The sequence below is a fragment of the Piliocolobus tephrosceles genome, chromosome 17, assembly GCF_002776525.5.
Source record: "Piliocolobus tephrosceles isolate RC106 chromosome 17, ASM277652v3, whole genome shotgun sequence".
Taxonomy (NCBI): Eukaryota; Metazoa; Chordata; class Mammalia; order Primates; family Cercopithecidae; genus Piliocolobus; species Piliocolobus tephrosceles.
Genome location: NC_045450.1, coordinates 15,642,545 through 15,660,453, shown reverse-complemented (window position 1 = coordinate 15,660,453; position 17,909 = coordinate 15,642,545). Strand labels below are relative to the sequence as shown.

Genomic DNA, 17,909 nt, shown 5'->3' with positions numbered 1-17,909 from the left:
GCAAACTCATCCTTTTTTATGGCTGCATAGTATTCCATGGTGTATATGTGCCACATTTTCTTAATCCAGTCTGTCACTGATGGACATTTGGGTTGATTCCAAGTCTTTGCTATTGTGAATAGTGCCGCAATAAACATACGTGTGCATGTGTCTTTGTAGTAGAATAATTTATAATCCTTTGGGTATATACCCAGTAGTGGGATGGCTGGGTCATATGGTACATCTAGTTCTAGATCCTTGAGGAATTGCCATACTGTTTTCCATAATGGTTGAACTAGTTTACAATCCCACCAACAGTGTAAAAGTGTTCCTATTTCTCCACATCCTCTCCAACACCTGTTGTTTCCTGATTTTTTAATGACTGCCATTCTAACTGGTGTGAGATGGTATCTCATTGTGGTTTTGATTTGCATTTCTCTGATGGCGAGTGATGATGAGCATTTTTTCATGTGTCTGTTGGCTGTATGAATGTCTTCTTTTGAGAAATGTCTGTTCATATCCTTTCCCCACTTTTGGATGGGGTTGTTTGTTTTTTTCTTGTATATTTGTTTGAGTTCTTTGTAGATTCTGGAAATTAGCCCTTTGTCAGATGAGTAGATTGCAAAAATTTTCTCCTATTCTGTAGGTTGCCTGTTCACTCTGATGGTAGTTTCTTTTGCTGTGCAGAAGCTCTTTAGTTTAATTAGATCCCATTTGTCAGTTTTGGCTTTTGCTGCCGTTGCTTTTGGTGTTTTAGACATGAAGTCCTTTTAACTGCCACCTTTCTGATTTCAGAGCATTAGTGGAAATGCTGATAGTCATTGCTGTCACTGATTGTTTCATTCTTATGACACTGTTGCATGGTGATACTTATCAGGCATTTTGTTCCTGTGCTGGGAGGGGAATGGATTATGGGGCCTGAGAAGGCAGGAATCCCAGTGAGACAGTACCTGCCACTGTCCACGTGAGACCGAATTTTTTTTTTTTTTTTTTTGAGACGGAGTCTCGCTCTGTCGCCCAGGCTGGAGTGCAGTGGTGCAATCTCAGTTCACTACAAGCTCTCCCTCCCAGGTTCATGCCATTCTCCTGCTTCAGCCTCCCAAGCAGCTGGGACTACAGGCGCCCACCACCACGCCCGGCTAATTTTTTTGTATTTTTAGTACAGACAGGGTTTCACCATGTTAGCCAGGATGGTCTCGATCTCCTGACCTCATGATGCCCGACTCAGCCTCCCAAAGTGCTGGGATTACAGGCATGAGCCACTGTGCTCGGCCGAGACTGAAATATTCTTATAGGCTGATGAGAGAAAGGGTTAGAGAAAGGTTCTGGGGGCTCATGGGGGGAAGGTAACTGCAACAGGAAAACCACTGGATCAGGAAAGGGACACATACAGATTAGTTGTCGAGCTCAACAAGAGAGAACAGTTACAATTGAAGCAGGCAGGATTTAAGTTAGACATAAGGAAGAACTTCCTAAGCATGCAATACCACCATGATTTTTCAATGCAGGCTTTATACAGATTCTTTTCTCTGGAGAGTTTGTCTCCTACATGATAGAACACAGCAGTGATTTGGCTACCCAGGCATGAGCTAAAGCTCTAAAAGGGTCCCATCGCCCCTGTGTTTTGCATATTCCTTAAGGGGCCGTAAAAAGCTGTTGATCAAGGCCTCTGGTCAGAAAAAAATGAGAGATGCTTGACAAGTTGCCTGGGGTTAAGGTCGATTTCCTAGACACCACGTGCTTTGGAAAGGTAAGGACTGTAGGGTGTGGGGTGCCAGGCAGAAAGCTGGCAAGAAAGGGTGAGCTGGGCAGCTGAGGGGCACTGGAGTTCAGCAGCATCACAGCCTCTAAGACTGGCCAATCAGCACGCTCAGTGTCTGCAGGCATAGTGATTGGCCCACAGAGGGCAGAGGACCAAGTCTGGGTCAGCAAGAAGCAGGCAGTTCCCCTAACAGTAGGATACACAGTGGGAGCTGTTGAGACCATTTGCCATCACAAGGGGAGAGGATGCGTGAGGATAAAGCAGACCAGGAGAAAGTGAAACACAGAAAATACGAAGAAAGTTCCGATGGCAGAATCCCTGGGTCACACCATACCTGAAAGTAGAATCTCCCAGTTAAGCAAGCCAACAATCTCCTGTATTGTCTAAGTCTATCTGTCCAAGGCTGCTATGACTCACAATCAGAGGGAATCATCTGTGCTAGGCATCTCTGTGTCTGCTTCTCACACCAGCCTAAGCAGGTGTATCTGCACCCATTTTCCAGATGGGTAAGCTAAGTCTTAGAAGGGCAAATGAGTTGTTCAAGGTCACAGAGATGGAGCACGGTGGGAATTCAAACCCATGTTTGACAAAAACCCTGTGGCTGTCTCCACGCCATCACATGTGTCCACATCCCGGCTCACCCATTCAGCGTGGGAGGGTCGCTCCTGGCCCAGGTGAATGTGGCGTTCCTCACGGTGATGCTGTTCGTGTCCCCGCCTACAAAGCACAGAGACGACACGTCAGGCACAGGCTGAACTGTGGGACTCCGCGTGAGCAGAGCGCTCTCTTTCTCTGCTTGAGTGGTTCAACCCCAGACGCTCGACGCGAATGGCGCTAGGCATTATTATCTGGTGACATCAGTCACAGGTTCTGAAAGAACCCCAACCTGCAGTTTTGGAGGCAGCCTCAGACCCAGAAAGCAGAAGGAAACTGCAAGAAGCTTTGTCCTTGAAAGACAGGGTTGCGCCATCCGGACGCTCATCTCGGGAGATGACTGCAGAGGTTGGGGCCCCATGAGGGTTACTCAATGCTCTGCACGCCCTGGCCCTTCTCAGGCAGGTTCAGGGCAGCTCCAGCTGGGAGGGCCCAGCAGCAGCCAAGGTCAATGGGAAACAGCTGGCGTCCACATGCAAACGTCTCTCCATCGGGGTGGCCTGCATCAGATCGCTGGGCCCTCCTTGAGGTTCAAAGGGAGGTCATTCACCCTTCTCTCCATGTCCTCTATCTCTCTTCCTCCCCCAGCCACACCACCCTACACACATCACATCACAGCAGGTGGGTCTTTCTAAAACACCCATCATGATAAACTCAAAAAAAAAGAGGATACAGATCAAGAAGTGTGGTATGAGGGCACGGGGGAGGGGAGAGCGTTGGAGACAAAGCCCACGTTATACTGCTCCATGTTTCTGTCTTCTTCTGAGACAGGATCTGGCTTCTGCACCCAGGCTGGAGTGCAGTGGTGCGACCTTGGCTCACTGCAACCTCCAGCTCCCAGGCTCAAACAATTCTCCCACTTCAGCCTCCTGAGCAACTGGGACTACATGATGTGCACCATCATGCCCAGCTAATTTTTTTGTATCTTTTGTAGAGATGGGGTCTTGACATGTTGCTCAGGCTGGTCTCGAACCCTTGGCCTCAAGTGATCTGCTGGCCTCGGCCTCCCAAAGTGCTGGAATTATAGGCATGAGACACAGTGCCCAGCCAGCTCCACATTTCTAAGGCTCCTAGCACCTGTCTTCTTTTACTCTTCTTCCCATTATTTTCCTTTTACTTCATGTCTCTCACTTAAAAGAAAAACAGGCTTGGCACAGTGGCTCATGCTTATAATCCCAACACTTTGGGAGACTGAGGCAGGCAGATCACCTATGTCAGGAGTTTGAGACCAGCCTGGCCAACATGGTGAAGCCCCATCTCTACTAAAAATACAAAAATTAGTCAGGTATTGTGGCGCATGCCTGTAGTCCCAGCTACTTGGGAGGCTGAGGCAGGAGAATCGCTTGAAATCAAGAGGCAGAGGATGCAGAGAGCCAAGATCGTGCCACTGCACTCCAGCCTGGGCAATAGAGTGAGACTCTGTCTCAAAAAAGAAAAAAAAAAAAACAAAACAGAAAAGCAACTCTCTGAATTATGAGCCACCTTAAGACCATCTGGAGATAATATAGGAGTTTTTCTTTAAGTTGTCAAATGAAGAAATAACTTCCTCCATGCATCAAAGAAACAAAAAACCTACAGAGAGAGGAAGTCGCTGGTTAACCTATATTAACATTCTCCTTTAGCTCTTCTAAAAGAGAGGACATAGAATGAGGAAACTGGGAGTTGCTATTTAAGGAATTTAAGAAAAGCCACTGGAGCGAGAGGTTGCAGACAAGGTTGCAGAGAATGGTTAGCTTGGGGGCAGGGAGCAGCCAAAGGGGGCCCCCACTGGCTAGAACATGCTAAACATTCCAGAAAGTCCAACCACCTAGGAGGCCACTATTAGGGCAGGAAGGAGGGGCTGGGGTGCGGGCGGCACCCAGGGGCCTAGGCGTTTCCTGACGCTTGCACTGAGTTGTGAACAACTTCAGAAGCAAGAAACCAGCCCCCACCGCCGGCCGCCTCAAATTTCAGCCTGTGTGCAGCACAGAAATTTGACCCCAGAGTAGATGGAATCATTCCCTTATCATGTGAGGGGATGTGGCACACTGGGACAGCAGAAACCAGATGACCACAGCCTAGGGGTGTTGGGAGGAGGAATCCAGCATCCACTTGGGCCACGGTTCTCAACTGGAGGCAACTGTGCCCCTCAAGGCACATCTGGCAATGTCTGGAGCCATTTTTGGTTGTCAAAATTGGGGTGGGTACTACTATATCTAATGGGTAGAGTCCAGGGGTGCTGCTCAGCATCCCACAGTGCACAGGACAGTCCCCAACCACAAACAATAACGGGACTCCAGATGTCAGTAGCGCCCAGGATAAGAAAACCCACACCAGGGGCTGGCTCAGCTGAAGATGCTGAGATCATCTCGCTCAGATCAGAGAAGGGACGACTCCCGCGATCTGTTTAGCATCTTCTATGCACCAGGTGCTGTGTCAAACGTGTCTAATGTTTTAGGTGCCACTAAAGATACCTGAGCACTTGCGAGATGCCAGATACAGCTCACGCGGTATAACCGACATTTATACACATTCAATCTTCTGACCACATTCACTGGACTCTGGAGCCAGACTGTATGGGTTTGAATCCTGAGACTACCACTTCGCAGCTGGGTAGCCACAAGCAAGTTACGTAACTTCTCTGTGCCTTTTTTCTTTTCTTTTCTTTTCTTTTTTTGAGACAGGGTCTCACTCTGATGCCCAGTCTGGAGTACAGTGGCACGATCATAGCTCACTACAGCCTTGAACTCCTGGGCTCAGCCAATCCTCCTGCCTCAGTCTCTCAAGTAACTGGGACTACAGGTACACCACCATGCCTAGTTAATTTTTTAATTTTTGTAGAGATGAGGTCTCACTACATTACCCAAGGTGGTCTCAAACTCCTGGCCTTAAGCAGTCCTCCAGCCTTGGCCTCCCAAAGTGCTAGGATTACAGGTACGAGCCACTGCACCCAGCCTGTGCCTCACTTTTTCATCTATAAAATACGGTTGACAATCATGCAATCAACTTCAGAGGGCTGTGGTGGGGTGTCTATGAGGCAGTGCACACAGAGCACTTCCGACAATGCTTGGCACATAGTAGATGCTCAGTAAATCTCAGTGAGACAACATGCTATGGCCAGGAAGAGCATGGACTCGACCGACGGGCTGTGGGTGTGAATGCTGGCTCCTCTTTTGATCAGCTGTGCAATCTCAGGCAAGTTTCAGAGGCCAGTTTCTTCACCTAGAAAATGGGGGTTTCCATCACCCTCCTCCAGGGGTGCCACGGTGAGTAATGGACAATTTGGGACACCGACATCCTTCGAACAGAACATGCATGACAGGGGCTTTATAAGTGAATGTGTCACTGCACTTCAAGACATTAATATTAATTGTTTTCTTTTTTTGAGATGGAGTCTCTCTGTGTTGCCCTGGCTGGACTACAGTGGCATGATCTCGGCTCACTGCAACCTCCGCCTCCTGGGTTCAAATGATTCTCCTGCCTCAGCCTCCCGAGTAGCTGGGATTACAGGTGCCCAACACCAAGTCCAGCTAATTTTTATATTTTCAGTAGAGACAGGGTTTCACCAAGTTGACCAGGCTGGTCTCGAACTCCTGATCTCAAGTGATCCGCTCACCTCAGCCTCCCAAGGTGCTGGGATTACAGGCGTGAGCCACTGTGCCCAACCTAATATTTATTATTAAATGCCTTGAGAGATGGTTGCAAACAAGATCCCTGGCTCAGGGGGATGGGCTGGGAAAGGATAAATAAACAAGCTACAAAATAAACAAACCTGTCAATAAAAATGCATGGCCGGGTGTGGTGGCTCACATCTGTAATCCCAGCACTTTGGGAGGCTGAGGCAGAGGGATCCTTGAGCCCAGGAGTTCAAGAACAACTTGAGGAACAAAGCAAGACCTTGTCTCTCCAAATAAAAAAATTTAATATTGAAAAAAAAAAAAGCCCAGGAGAAGTGGCTCATGCCTATGAGCCCAGCACTTTGGGAAGCTAAGGCAGGTGGATTGCTTGAGCTAAGGAGTTCGAGACCGGCCTGGACAACATGACGAAACCCTGTCTCTACAAAACACACCAAAAAATTATCCAAGCGTGGTGCTGTGTGCCTGTAGTTTCAGCTGCTTGGGAGGCTGAGGTCGGAGGATCACCTGAGCCCACGAAATCAAGGCTGCAGTGACAGTCGTGACTGCGCCACTGCACTCCAGCCTGGGCGATGGAATGAGACCCTGTCTCAAAAAAAAAAAAAAAAAAAAAATCCAAGTAACACTTGGCCAAAGAAAGGTACTTTTGTTTTCCTTATCTAGATAAAACTGAGCCTCAGACCTAAGTCTGCACAGCTTGTGGGTGGTGGAGGCTGGCCAGCCTCCAGAGTCCTCATTTAGCCCAGAATAGAATCAAGGTCAAAGCCTTGGAAAGTGACTCCCAGGAGGAAGCCTCAAGCAGCCGCTGCCCCTCAGCAAGAAAACAAGAATGCGAGTGCAAGTTCGCCCTCCTGGGAAGTTTAAGACAGGACAGAGGCCTAGGAGGAGGCCAGGCTTCCCTTCCCTTCTGCCGGCTCTGCAGAACCCTTGTCTCCCGGGCTCTTGCAGACAAGCGGCTGGGCAGAGTCAGACCTGAGGGCAGCCAAGGGAAAGAACCGCAAGTAGGGAGGACCCAGTGGGAGATGGGAAGGCGGCCACTTCCAGAAACCAGGACCAAACAAACACACACACACCGTCTTTGACAGGCCGTCGCTCGATGCTGTCAGGTTCCAGTTCCTCATGGGAGAGAAAGATCCTCAGGCGTTTGAGGGAGACACTTGCCTATACAGAGAGCAATGGTAGGGGAGAGTTATTTTTAAACAGCTTTTTTGCAAAACAAACCAAGGTTAACCTCCAGCGGTTTCCCTGGATGTGGAGGGGCACACACCCTCCCTAATTTCCGAAGGTCCCACATTTCTTAGAACCAGTGTACACTTTAGTATTAAACAAAACAAAACAAAAAAAGAAAGAAACAGGTTTTGGTTCTGTTTTGTTTTAAAAGCCCACAAAAGGTATTTCAGAAAAAAATGAGCAAACGACTGGGCACGGCATCACAAGCCTGTAATCCCAGCACTTTGGGAGGCTGAGGCAGGCATATCATTTGAGGTCAGAAGTTTGAGACCAGCCTGGCCGACATGGTGAAATCCCACCTCTGCTAAAAAAAATATTAAATTAACCTGGTATGGTGGCGTGCACCTGCAATCCCAGCTACTCGGGAGGCAGAAGCAGGAGAATCACCTGAACCTGGGAAGGCAGAGGTTGCAATGAGCCAAGATCGTGCCACTGCACTCCAGCTTAAGCAACAGATTGAGGCTCCATCTCAAAAAAATAAATAAAAATAAAAGAAGAAAGGGGCAGAGGCCTGGTGGAAAAGGGACTCTGGAAACAACAGCAAACGCAATAGAGCCAATTCAAACAGCCCGATGGGACGGGCATTTCTGAGATACTTCAGAAAACTTGGATATGGGCTGAGTATTATTGTAAAAACTTGTTAATTTGCTTAGACATGATGATGGTGTTATATTATGTCAGAAGAAATGCATGCTGAAGTATTTGTGGGTGGAATGTGAGGGGTCTGAGATTTGCTTTAAAATTATTTGGCAAAGAAAGGAAAGAATGAAGGGATAGATAGCAGAGTTTAGCATTAAAAGAAAAATGAAGGGAAAGAAGGACAAGGGAGGGATACTTAAAAAGGATGACATAAAACAACTGTGGAAAAATTTTTTGGTTTCTTTTTTTTCTTTTTGAGACGGAGTCTCGCTCTGTTGCCCAGGCTGGAGTGCAGTGGCGCCATCTCGGCTCACTGCAAGCTCCGCCTGCAGGGTTCACGCCATTCTCCTGCCTCAGCCTCCCGAGTAGCTGGGACTACAGGCGCCCGCCGCCTCGCCCGGCTAGTTTTTTTGTATTTTTTAGTAGAGACAGGGTTTCATCATGTTAGCCAGGATGGTCTCAATCTCCTGACCTCGTGATCCGCCTGCCTCGGCCTCCCAAAGTGCTGGGATTACAGGCATGAGTCACCGTGCCAGGCCTTGGTTTCGCCTGCCTCGGCCTCCCAAAGTGCTGGGATTACAGGCGTGGGTCACCGCGCTAGGCCTTGGTTTCTTTTTTTGAGACCAAGTCTTGCTCTGTTGCCCAGGCTGGAGTGTGGTGGTGCAAATATAGCTCACTGCAGCCTCAAACTCCTAGGCTCAAGCAATCCTCCTGCCTCAGCCTCCCATGTAGCCACTGCAGGCGTGCACCCCACACCCATTTTGTTATTTTTTTGTAGAGATAGGGGTCTCACTATTTTGCCCAGGTTGATTTTGAATGCCTGGACTGAAGCAATCCTACCACCTCAGCCTCCCAAAGTGCTGGGATTACAGGCCACTGTGCCCAGCCAAAAAATGCTCATGTTGAATCTGAGTGATGTGTACACAGGGTTCATGTTGTATTGTTCCCTTTCTTGGAGACGGAGTCTCACTCAGTCACACGCAGGCTGGAGTGCAGTGGCGTGATGTCGGCTCACTGCAACCTCCGCCTCCCGGGTTCAAGTGATTCTCGTGCCTCAGCCTCCAGATTAGCTGGGATTACAGGCACCCGCCACCACATCTGGCTAATTTTTGTATTTTTAGTAGAGACAGGGTTTCCCCATGTTGGCCAGGCAATTCTTGAACTCCTGACCTCAGGTGATCCGCCCGCCTTGGCCTCCCAAAGTGCTGGGATGGCAAGTGTGAGCCATCATGCCTGGCTTTTTCTTTCTTTTTTTTTTAATACCAGCTCACAAGCTTAAAGCTATTCTGTGTACACTTGACATTTTTCATAATAAAAAGGATTTTTTGTTTTTGACAAAGCCTGCAATCAGAGTTGTACTATCAAATTTTAAGGTTGATTTGTCTATGTAGTTGAAATGGAGTTTTCAAAATGAATGTTCGCAATGCTTGGAAAAAGAATGTGAAAATAGTGCAGCAAAGTGACACGAGCTGCCAACACTGCCCAAGTGTGAGAGAGGAGAAAGCCACCCCTCCTTACACAGTCAATGGCACAAATTTTACAGATTCTACAGGGTCTACATTTTTTTTTTAAGCAACAACAACAAAAAAACAGGGTCTTACTCCCTTCACCCAGGCTAGAGTGTAGTGGTGTGACTATGACTCACTACAGCCTCAACTTCCCAAGCTCAGCTGCTCCTCCCACTTCAGCCTCCTGAGTAGCTGGGAGTACAGGGGCACATCACCATGCCTGGCTAATTTTCATATATGTGTGCGTGTGTGTGTATATATATATATATATATATATGACATATATAAGACAATATATGACACATAATATATGTATAATATATAATACACAAAATATATAAAATATATAATATAAAAAATATATATTATATACATAACATATTTATCTATTTATATATATATATATTTTTTTTGGTACAGACAGGGTTTCACCATATTGCCCAAGCTAGTCTCAAACTCCTGGGCTCAAGAGATGCACCTGCCTTGGCCTCCCAAAGTGCTGGGATTACAGGCATATGCCACCATGCCAGCCGTTAAGGCTGGGGTTTTTCTTTTTTTTTTTTTTTTTTTAATTTTGAAACAGAGTTTTTGCTGTGTCACCCAGACTGGAGTGCAATGGCACGATCTTGGCTCACTGCGAACTCTTCCTCCTGGGCTCAAGCAATTCTCCTGCCTCAGCCTTTCGAGTAGCTGGGATTACAGGGACCCGCCACCACACCTGGCTAATTTTTGTATTTTTAGTAGAGGTTGCACCATGTTGGCCAGGTTGGTCTCGAACTCTTGACCTCAGGTGATCTACGTGTCTCAGCCTCCCAAAGTGCTGGGATTAAAGGCGTGAACCACTGCGCCCGGCTGTAAGGTTGGGGTTTCTCAAAGCGTGGGTGGTCAAGACCTATCAGTGGGTTGTAAAATGAATCAGGTCAGACAAGAACTATGTTTTCGAAAAAAAGGATAGGAATGGCGGATGAATAGAAGAAGAGAACAGAGTATTTCAGAAAGATTCTTCCAGAGCATGGGAAAGCCCTGCTGCATTAAACTGGATTCATATACTCAAGTGTGAGTTCTCTGTCAAGAAGTCAAACGCATTTTCTTTCTTTTCGGCATGACCAGACAAAAGCATGGCAGCCTTGGTCCAGGCCTCATGGAGCCCGATTGGGAGCGTGATCTAGAGGCTGCGCTCAGGGGCACTTCCATGCTTTTGCGGCCTAGAACCCCAAGGCCCCCTCTCTGAAGTCGCCCCAGCCTCCCCCTGTACCTGCACGATGCTGCTGATGACCATGGGGAGAATGTTCAGGGGAAACCGGAGGATGTTGAATAAGGCCAAAGACACGAAGGCTTTCTGCGCATCCAGGATGTTGTTCTTGTCAATGGTCACGTAGACAGCAAACGTGCACAGGGCCACCTGCAAGCAGAACGTCCAGTGCTGACTGCTGTGCCCTGAATAAGAGACATCATTCTAGGAGCAGTGACAGGCCCTGGTGACACGCTTGGGCCCTCCCCAGGTGGCCACAACTGGCTAGCTGCTGGAGCTCATGGAAAAGCCTGGTGCAGGATCTGGCACATAGCAGATGCTCACTAAACACTCCAGGAATGAACTGGATAAATTAATGACCAGGAGCCCCAAGAACTGGCCTCTCCCATCAATTTTCTCAGTGATGTTCTACAGGGGCATTCTTAGTATTCCTCAAAAGCACCAAGCACGATCCCCAAGCCAGGCCTTTGCCCCTGCAGTTTCCTCTGCCTGAAACCATCGTCCAGCCAGGTGGCCGCCTGGCTCCTCCCTCTCACCATTCAAGGGAGATGCCTCTCCCACTCTACCCAAACAGCCCTGCCATCTGGCCATCATCCCACGTATTTTCAGGGTCTCAGCACTGCCATTTCATTGTTACTTCCTGGAAGGCCATACGGCTTAAAAGTAAAAACCATACGCTTTGCCGTCTATCCGCTGTGGGGCCCTGGTTGAGTTATTTCACCTCTCCAGGGGAGCCCCTCTTTTCTCATCTATAAAATGGGAGTCATGACCTGCTTCTAAGGGCTTTTGGCACTTACGAAGGGTGCTTATATGCACAGGGCCCAAGCATGGTAAAACTCAACAGATGGCAGCTGTTTTTATTTCTTGTTACAGGATTTGGTCCAAATTAATTTGATCATTCTTCCAAGGAATCTATTAACCTGGTTCCACGAACCAGAGCCTGGTCCCATGGGCAGGCAGAGCTGGTTCATGTTGTGGCTCTGACATTAAAAAGACAGATGACGCTGAGCCATGGCACAGAAATTTTCCAGGTGCCAATGCCAAGAGGGAGGCAAGGTGCTCTAAATGACAGGGACACATGATCCCTGGGTGCAGGGGTGCAATCATGGCTCACCACAGCCTCGACCTCCCAGGCCCAAGCATTCCTCCCACCTCAGCCTCCCGAGTAACAAGGACTACAGGTGCATACCGCCATGCCCAGCTAATTTTTTTATTTTTGTAGTGACAGGGTCTCCCTATGCTTCCTAGGCTGTTCTTGAATGCCTGGGCTCAGGCCATCTGCCTGCCTCGGCCACCTAAAGTGCTGGGATTACAGGCGTGAGCCACCGCACCCATCCTGGTTCCCATCTTCTAAGCGGTAACGACACACTGGCATCCTACCTCACAATATTTTTTTTTTTTTTTTGAGACACAGTCTCATTCCTTTGCACAGGATGGAGTGCAGTGGTGCAATCACAGCTCACTGCAACCTCTGCCTCCCAGGGTCAAACGATTCTCATGCCTCAGCCTCCAAGTAGCTGGGACTACAGGCGCCCACCACCATGCCCAGCTAATTTTTTTGTATTTTTCTTAGTAGAGATGGAGTTTCACCATTTTGGTCAGGCTGGTCTGGCCTCAAGTCATCTGTCTGCCTCGGCCTCCCAAAATGCTGGGATTACAGGTGTAAGCCACCATGCCCAGCCCAGAGATATAGTCTTTACTCAAAAGGGTCTACGTGTATCTACATGATAGACTATTCAGCCATAAAAAGGACTGAAATTCTTACACACGCTAAAACATGGATAAACTTTGAAAACATCACGCTAAGAAACCAGTCAGATGGCCGGGCAGGGTGGCTCACACCTGAAATCCCAGCACTTTGGGAGGCTGAGAGGGGTGGGTCACCTAAGGTCGGGAGTTCCAGACCAGCCTGATCAACATGGAGAAACTCCGTCTCTACTAAAAATACAAAATTAGCCAGGAGTGGTAGTGTATGCCTGTAATCCCAGCTACTCAGGAGGCTGAGGCAGGAGAATCGCTTGAACCCGGGAGGTAAAGGTTGTAGGGAGCCAAGGTCGTGCCATTGCACTCCAGGTGGGCAACAAGAGCGAAACTCCATCTCAAAAAAAAAAAAAAAAAAAAAAAAGAAAGAAACAATCAGAAAGGGCCACCTGTTGTTAGATTCCATTTATATGTAATGTCCAGAGTAGACAGAGAGAGACAGAAAGCATGGAAGGTTTGGGGAGCAAGTTACAACACCTATAGGGCTTCCTTTTGGGGTAATGAAAATGTCCTGGAATTAGTGGTGACTATTGTATCATTTATACAAAAAACCCACTGGGCAACCGTCACACCACCTACACGAAAACCCACTGGGCGACCGTCACACCACCTACACGAAAACCCACTGGGCGACCGTCACACCACCTACACGAAAACCCACTGGGTGTCACACCACCTACACAAAAAAACCACTGAATTGCACACTTTAAAATGGTGAATTACATGTTCATTAAAAAAAATAAATTTAGGCCGGGCGCGGTGGCTCAAGCCTGTAATCCCAGCACTTTGGGAGGCCGAGACGGGCGGATCACGAGGTCAGGAGATCGAGACCATCCTGGCTAACACGGTGAAACCCCGTCTCTACTAAAAATACAAAAAACTAGCCGGGCGAGGTGGCGGGCGCCTGTAGTCCCAGCTACTCCGGAGGCTGAGGCAGGAGAATGGCGTAAACCCGGGAGGCGGAGCTTGCAGTGAGCTGAGATCCGGCCACTGCACTCCAGCCCGGGCAACAGAGCAAGACTCCGTCTCAAAAATAAAAAAATAAATAAATGAATGAATGAATGAATGAATGAATAAATAAATAAATAAATAAATAAATAAATAAATAAATAAATTTGGATGGGCATGGTAGCCCATGCGTGTAATCCAAATGCTTTGGGAGACCAAGGAGGGAGGATCACTTGAGGTCAGGAGTTCGAGCTGAGCCTGGGCAACAAAGCAAGGCTGTGTCTCTACAAAATCTTTTACAAAATAAGCCAGGCAGCTGGCTCAATGGCTCATGCCTATAATTCCAGCACTTTGGGAGGCCGATGCAGGTGGATCACCTGAGGTCAGGAGTTCAAGACCAGCCTGCCCGACAGGGCAAAATCCCATCTCTACTAAAAATACAAAAATTAGCTAGATGTGGTATTGTGAGCCTGTAGTCCCAGCTACTAGGGAGGCTGAGGCAGGAGAATCGCTTGAACCCGGGAGGTAGAGGTTGCAATGAGCCAAGATCGTGCCATTGTACTCCAGCCTGGGCAACAGAGCAAGACTCCGTCTCAAAATAACAATAATAATAATATTAATAAAAAATAAGTCGGGCATAGTGGCATGCACCTGTAGTCCTAGCTACTAGGGAGGCTGAGGCAGGAGAATCACTTGAGCCAGGAGGTCGAGGCTGCAGTGAGCTATGATTGTGCCGCCACACCAGCCTGAGTAACAGAATGACGCCCCCATCTCTAAACAAGTAATTTTTTTTAAAGTACCTCTCCAAAGTCAACCTATTTTTCAGTGTAGAAGTCAAAGTGCTGACTCAGATCCCAGGGCCCAGCTGTCCCTCATTTGGCCTCATCTGTCACTCTCCCCTCACTCCCACTGTTTCAGCCTCCATGGTTATCCCACCTATGAACGGGCACAGTAATGCCCCAGGGCCTTTGCACGTGCTCTTGCTACCCCCCTGGTTGGCCTCTTTACCTCCATCAAGTCTTTCCTCAAGTGTCACCTTCTCAGTGAGCCTGGACCACCCTATTTTAAACTGCAAGCCGCCCCTATTACAAAGACCTGACTCTTTTCTTTCTATAGCACTTAGGATGGCTTTCTCTAGCACTAGGATTTATTTATTGTGCCTACTGTTTCTCGTCGGTCTCTCTCCGTGAAAATAAATGTTCCCTGACTGGAGATGATTACCTGTAGTATCTGCTGCTGTATTGTCAGAGCCTAGGACAGAGCCCAGGTTACGGTGCTCAGTGAATGTCTGCTGGGTAGATGATGGATGGGTGAGAGTGGATAAATGGGTGGGGAAGGGGTGGATGAATTTGCCTTAGGGCAGAAGAGCACATCAGAAGTGTTTCTTCAGCAGTGAAGTGAACCAGGCCTCAGGTATCCCACCACCAAAACGTACCAGCCCCCTTGGTGAGCCAAGTACCAATCGATGCTGGCTGCTGGCAGCACAGGGCACATACAGCGAGGGGACAGGACAACATCATGCAGCCCCTTTCAGGTCCACAGTCCTGGTTTCTCCCTAAGGAGGAGGTCATCTAGCCATCCGCCCCTCAGTTGTTAACTGAGCACCTATTATGCACTGGGGACTGAGGTGGGCTTGGCAACCCTCAGACACACAGTCTAGTGGAAGCACAGGCTTTAACAGGTTCCCTACAGGCAGTGTTTGGAAATGTGAAGAGGCTGGTAGGATGGGCACAATGACTGGGGCTCCAGGCAGGAGACTGGAGTTTGCAACAGCCTTGTAATAGGCGAGGGTCAAGGGTACAAAAGTCCTTCATACACAATGAGGAACACCTGTCCCCTAGGTGCCTTTTCTGAGAAACGTGGAAAACCAACGAACAGAACCCCTACACTCCAGCCCACCTTCTAAAAACCCTGACGCCCTGTGTGCAGATTACTGCTCTCACTGCCTGCCTGGCATCTACTGCGCTGTTTATGGTGACACGCAGTTTTCTCTGGGGGAACTGAACTTCTCCCAATCTCAACCTATGAGCTTCAGCCACAGATGAACCTCCTCCCTCACCCTCTACCTGGGCCCCAAGCCCTGAAAGACATGACCCAGGCCTGGCTGACCCAAGCGTCCCATCTCCCTGGCCTCAGTGACTGGTTCAGGAAGAAGCGTGTGATCGACCACAACCAATGAGACTCAATCCCATAGCTCTGCCGGAAGTATTAGGGGAAAATAAGACTCTGCTCACACGGGTTGCTGAGGTGACAAGATGATCAGGAAACTGCCAGCTAATCAAGAAACCACCATCAAGACAACAGAGGTGAGAGTCGGAGACATTGTTCTTCCCAACATTACCTTGGGAACTCCCAGATCTAGTCATGTCTGGAACCCCATTCATGCTTAAAAGTCTTTTTCTAGACTTTTCAGTTTTGTTACTCAAAAATCCCTCTCTTCTCTTACTCTAGTTGATTTAAGCTAGGTTTCTGTTATTTGCAAGACAGTTCCTAATGAATATGATGTATTTCAACCTCTCACTCATGCATGTATTTATTCATTTACCTACATACATTTACGGAGCATGAACCATTTGCCAAGTTCCCTATGCTTGGAGGGTACAAGCACAAAATGACAAGGTCTGACTGGACGTGGTGGCTCACGTCTGTAATCCCAGCACTTTGGGAGGCTGAGGGGGGCGGATCACTTGAGCTCAGGAGTTTGAGATAAGCCTGGCCAACATGGTGAAACCCCATCTCTACTAAAAAGAAAAAATTAGCCGAGTGTAGTGGTGCACACCTGTAATCCCAGCTCCTTGGGAGGCTGAGGCAGGAGAATCAGCTGAACCCGGGAGGTGGAGGTTGCAGTGAGCTGAGATTGTGCCACTGCACTCCAACCTGGACGATGGAACGAGACTCTGTCTCAAAAATATACAAATGTATAAATATATAAATAAATAAAATGACATGGTCGTGGCCGTGTCTCCACGGACCCTAGGATATGATCAGCAGAGAACTACAGGACAGATCATTACCACAGAGAATGATCAATTACTCAAACAAAGGGAAATTCAGGGTAAACAGAAGGCAAGAAGCTCACAAATCATCCAAGACAGAAAATGTTAAATACTGATGGCTGCCTGGCGATGCTATTTTAGGAAAGTGCATTAGGTGGACGTGGTAAATGCCAGGCTTGGCATTCCAAAAAAACAGTCCCATCAGTCCCTGGATGGCATCCCTGGCCTTCCCCGGCCTCTGTGTTCCATCGCACCTACTGCTGGGTAAACACTTCATCGTCTTTGAAGCACAGGAATGCACCAGTGGAAAAAACACTCAGACACCTTCCAGGGGAACTGAAGGCCACATATTTTATCCTAATGTAGTCAGAGGCTTCGATGCCTTGGCCAGGACCAAGGTCTCCAACTGACACCCAGGCCCCTCTGTTTCTTGCCAAACTGCTCAACAAACTCTGCCTCTGGAAACTCCGGGAAACTGAAAGGCAAGGAAGGTCAAGAAAAGGTAAAGCCAGTAGCGGGGTTCAGAATCTCACATATGTAATCGCAGCTGCTCCAGATGCTGAGGCAGGAGGATCCCTTTAGCTCAGGAGTTGGAGGTTGCAGTGAGCCATGATCAAGCCACTGTACCTCCAGCCTGGGCAGCAAAACAAGACCCTGTCTCTTAAAAAAAAAAAAATGAGAGAGAAAAGAAAAGAGGGGAGGGGAGGGGGTGGCAGGGGATGGGAGGGGATGGGAGAGGAGGGGATGGTAGGGGATGGTAGGGGAGGGGAGAGAAGGGGACAAGAGGGGAGGGGAGGGAAAGGGATGGTGGGGGACAAGAGGGGAGGGGAGGGGGAGGGGAGGGGAAGGGAGGAGGGGGGGGAGGGGGGGGGGGAGGGGGAGGGGAGAGCAGGGAAGCCAAACCAGTCCTGCTCTTAAGCATCTTCTGCTGCGCTTTCCTAATGGCGAACAGGGCAGGAAGTAATCATGTAAGTTTGGTGACAACCTGGAAACTGTGGGTTTTGCCAACGATTCCAATGCGCAGAGGAAAAAGCTGTGCGAAGACTACGCATCCCCTCCTAAGTGGGACACAAGTCACAGACCGAACCTCATCACCTGCTCCCTCTGGCTTCGGACCTTTTCCTGTAAGAAAGACCTTTCAAAATGCCATCAAGGCCAGGCACAGTGACTCATACCTACAATCCCAGCACTTTGGGAGACAGAGGCAGGCGGATTGCTTGAGCTCAGGAGTTTGAAAACGTCCTGGGCAACAAAGTAAGACCCTGTCTCTGCAAAAATTACAGACATTAGCTGGGCATGGTGGCGCATGCTTGCAGTCCCAGCTGCTTGGGAGGCTGAGGTTGGAGGATCACTTGAGCCTGGGAGACAGAAGTTGCAGTGAGCCAAGATCATGTCACTGCACTCCAGCTTGGGCGGCAGAGTGAGACCCCGTCTCAAAAAAAAAAAAAAAAAGTCATGTATTTCTGTATGAGTCTTACTATCACTTGTAAAAAAATAAAGTAAATAGAATCATGTCACCATAACTACATGTATGACATGCATCCACCATTACAGTGATACAGACAT

General features: G+C 48.5%; 1 protein-coding gene across 2 annotated transcripts in view; it reads right to left on the bottom strand.

The window, feature by feature from the left end:
• Window positions 1-17,909, bottom strand: part of LOC111524528 (multidrug resistance-associated protein 1) — a 100,826-nt gene that overhangs the window by 69,596 nt on the left and 13,321 nt on the right. For both annotated transcript variants that reach the window (XR_003306710.2, XM_026447085.1), the window contains exons 4-6: window positions 10,642-10,788; window positions 7,083-7,170; window positions 2,383-2,458 (exon numbers count right to left, since the gene is read on the bottom strand). Coding sequence is in view for 1 of the 2 variants with exons in the window: in XM_026447085.1 (XP_026302870.1) it covers window positions 2,383-2,458; window positions 7,083-7,170; window positions 10,642-10,788 (311 nt within the window). In the remaining variant the exon portion in view is untranslated. The remainder of the gene's footprint in view (window positions 1-2,382; window positions 2,459-7,082; window positions 7,171-10,641; window positions 10,789-17,909) is intronic.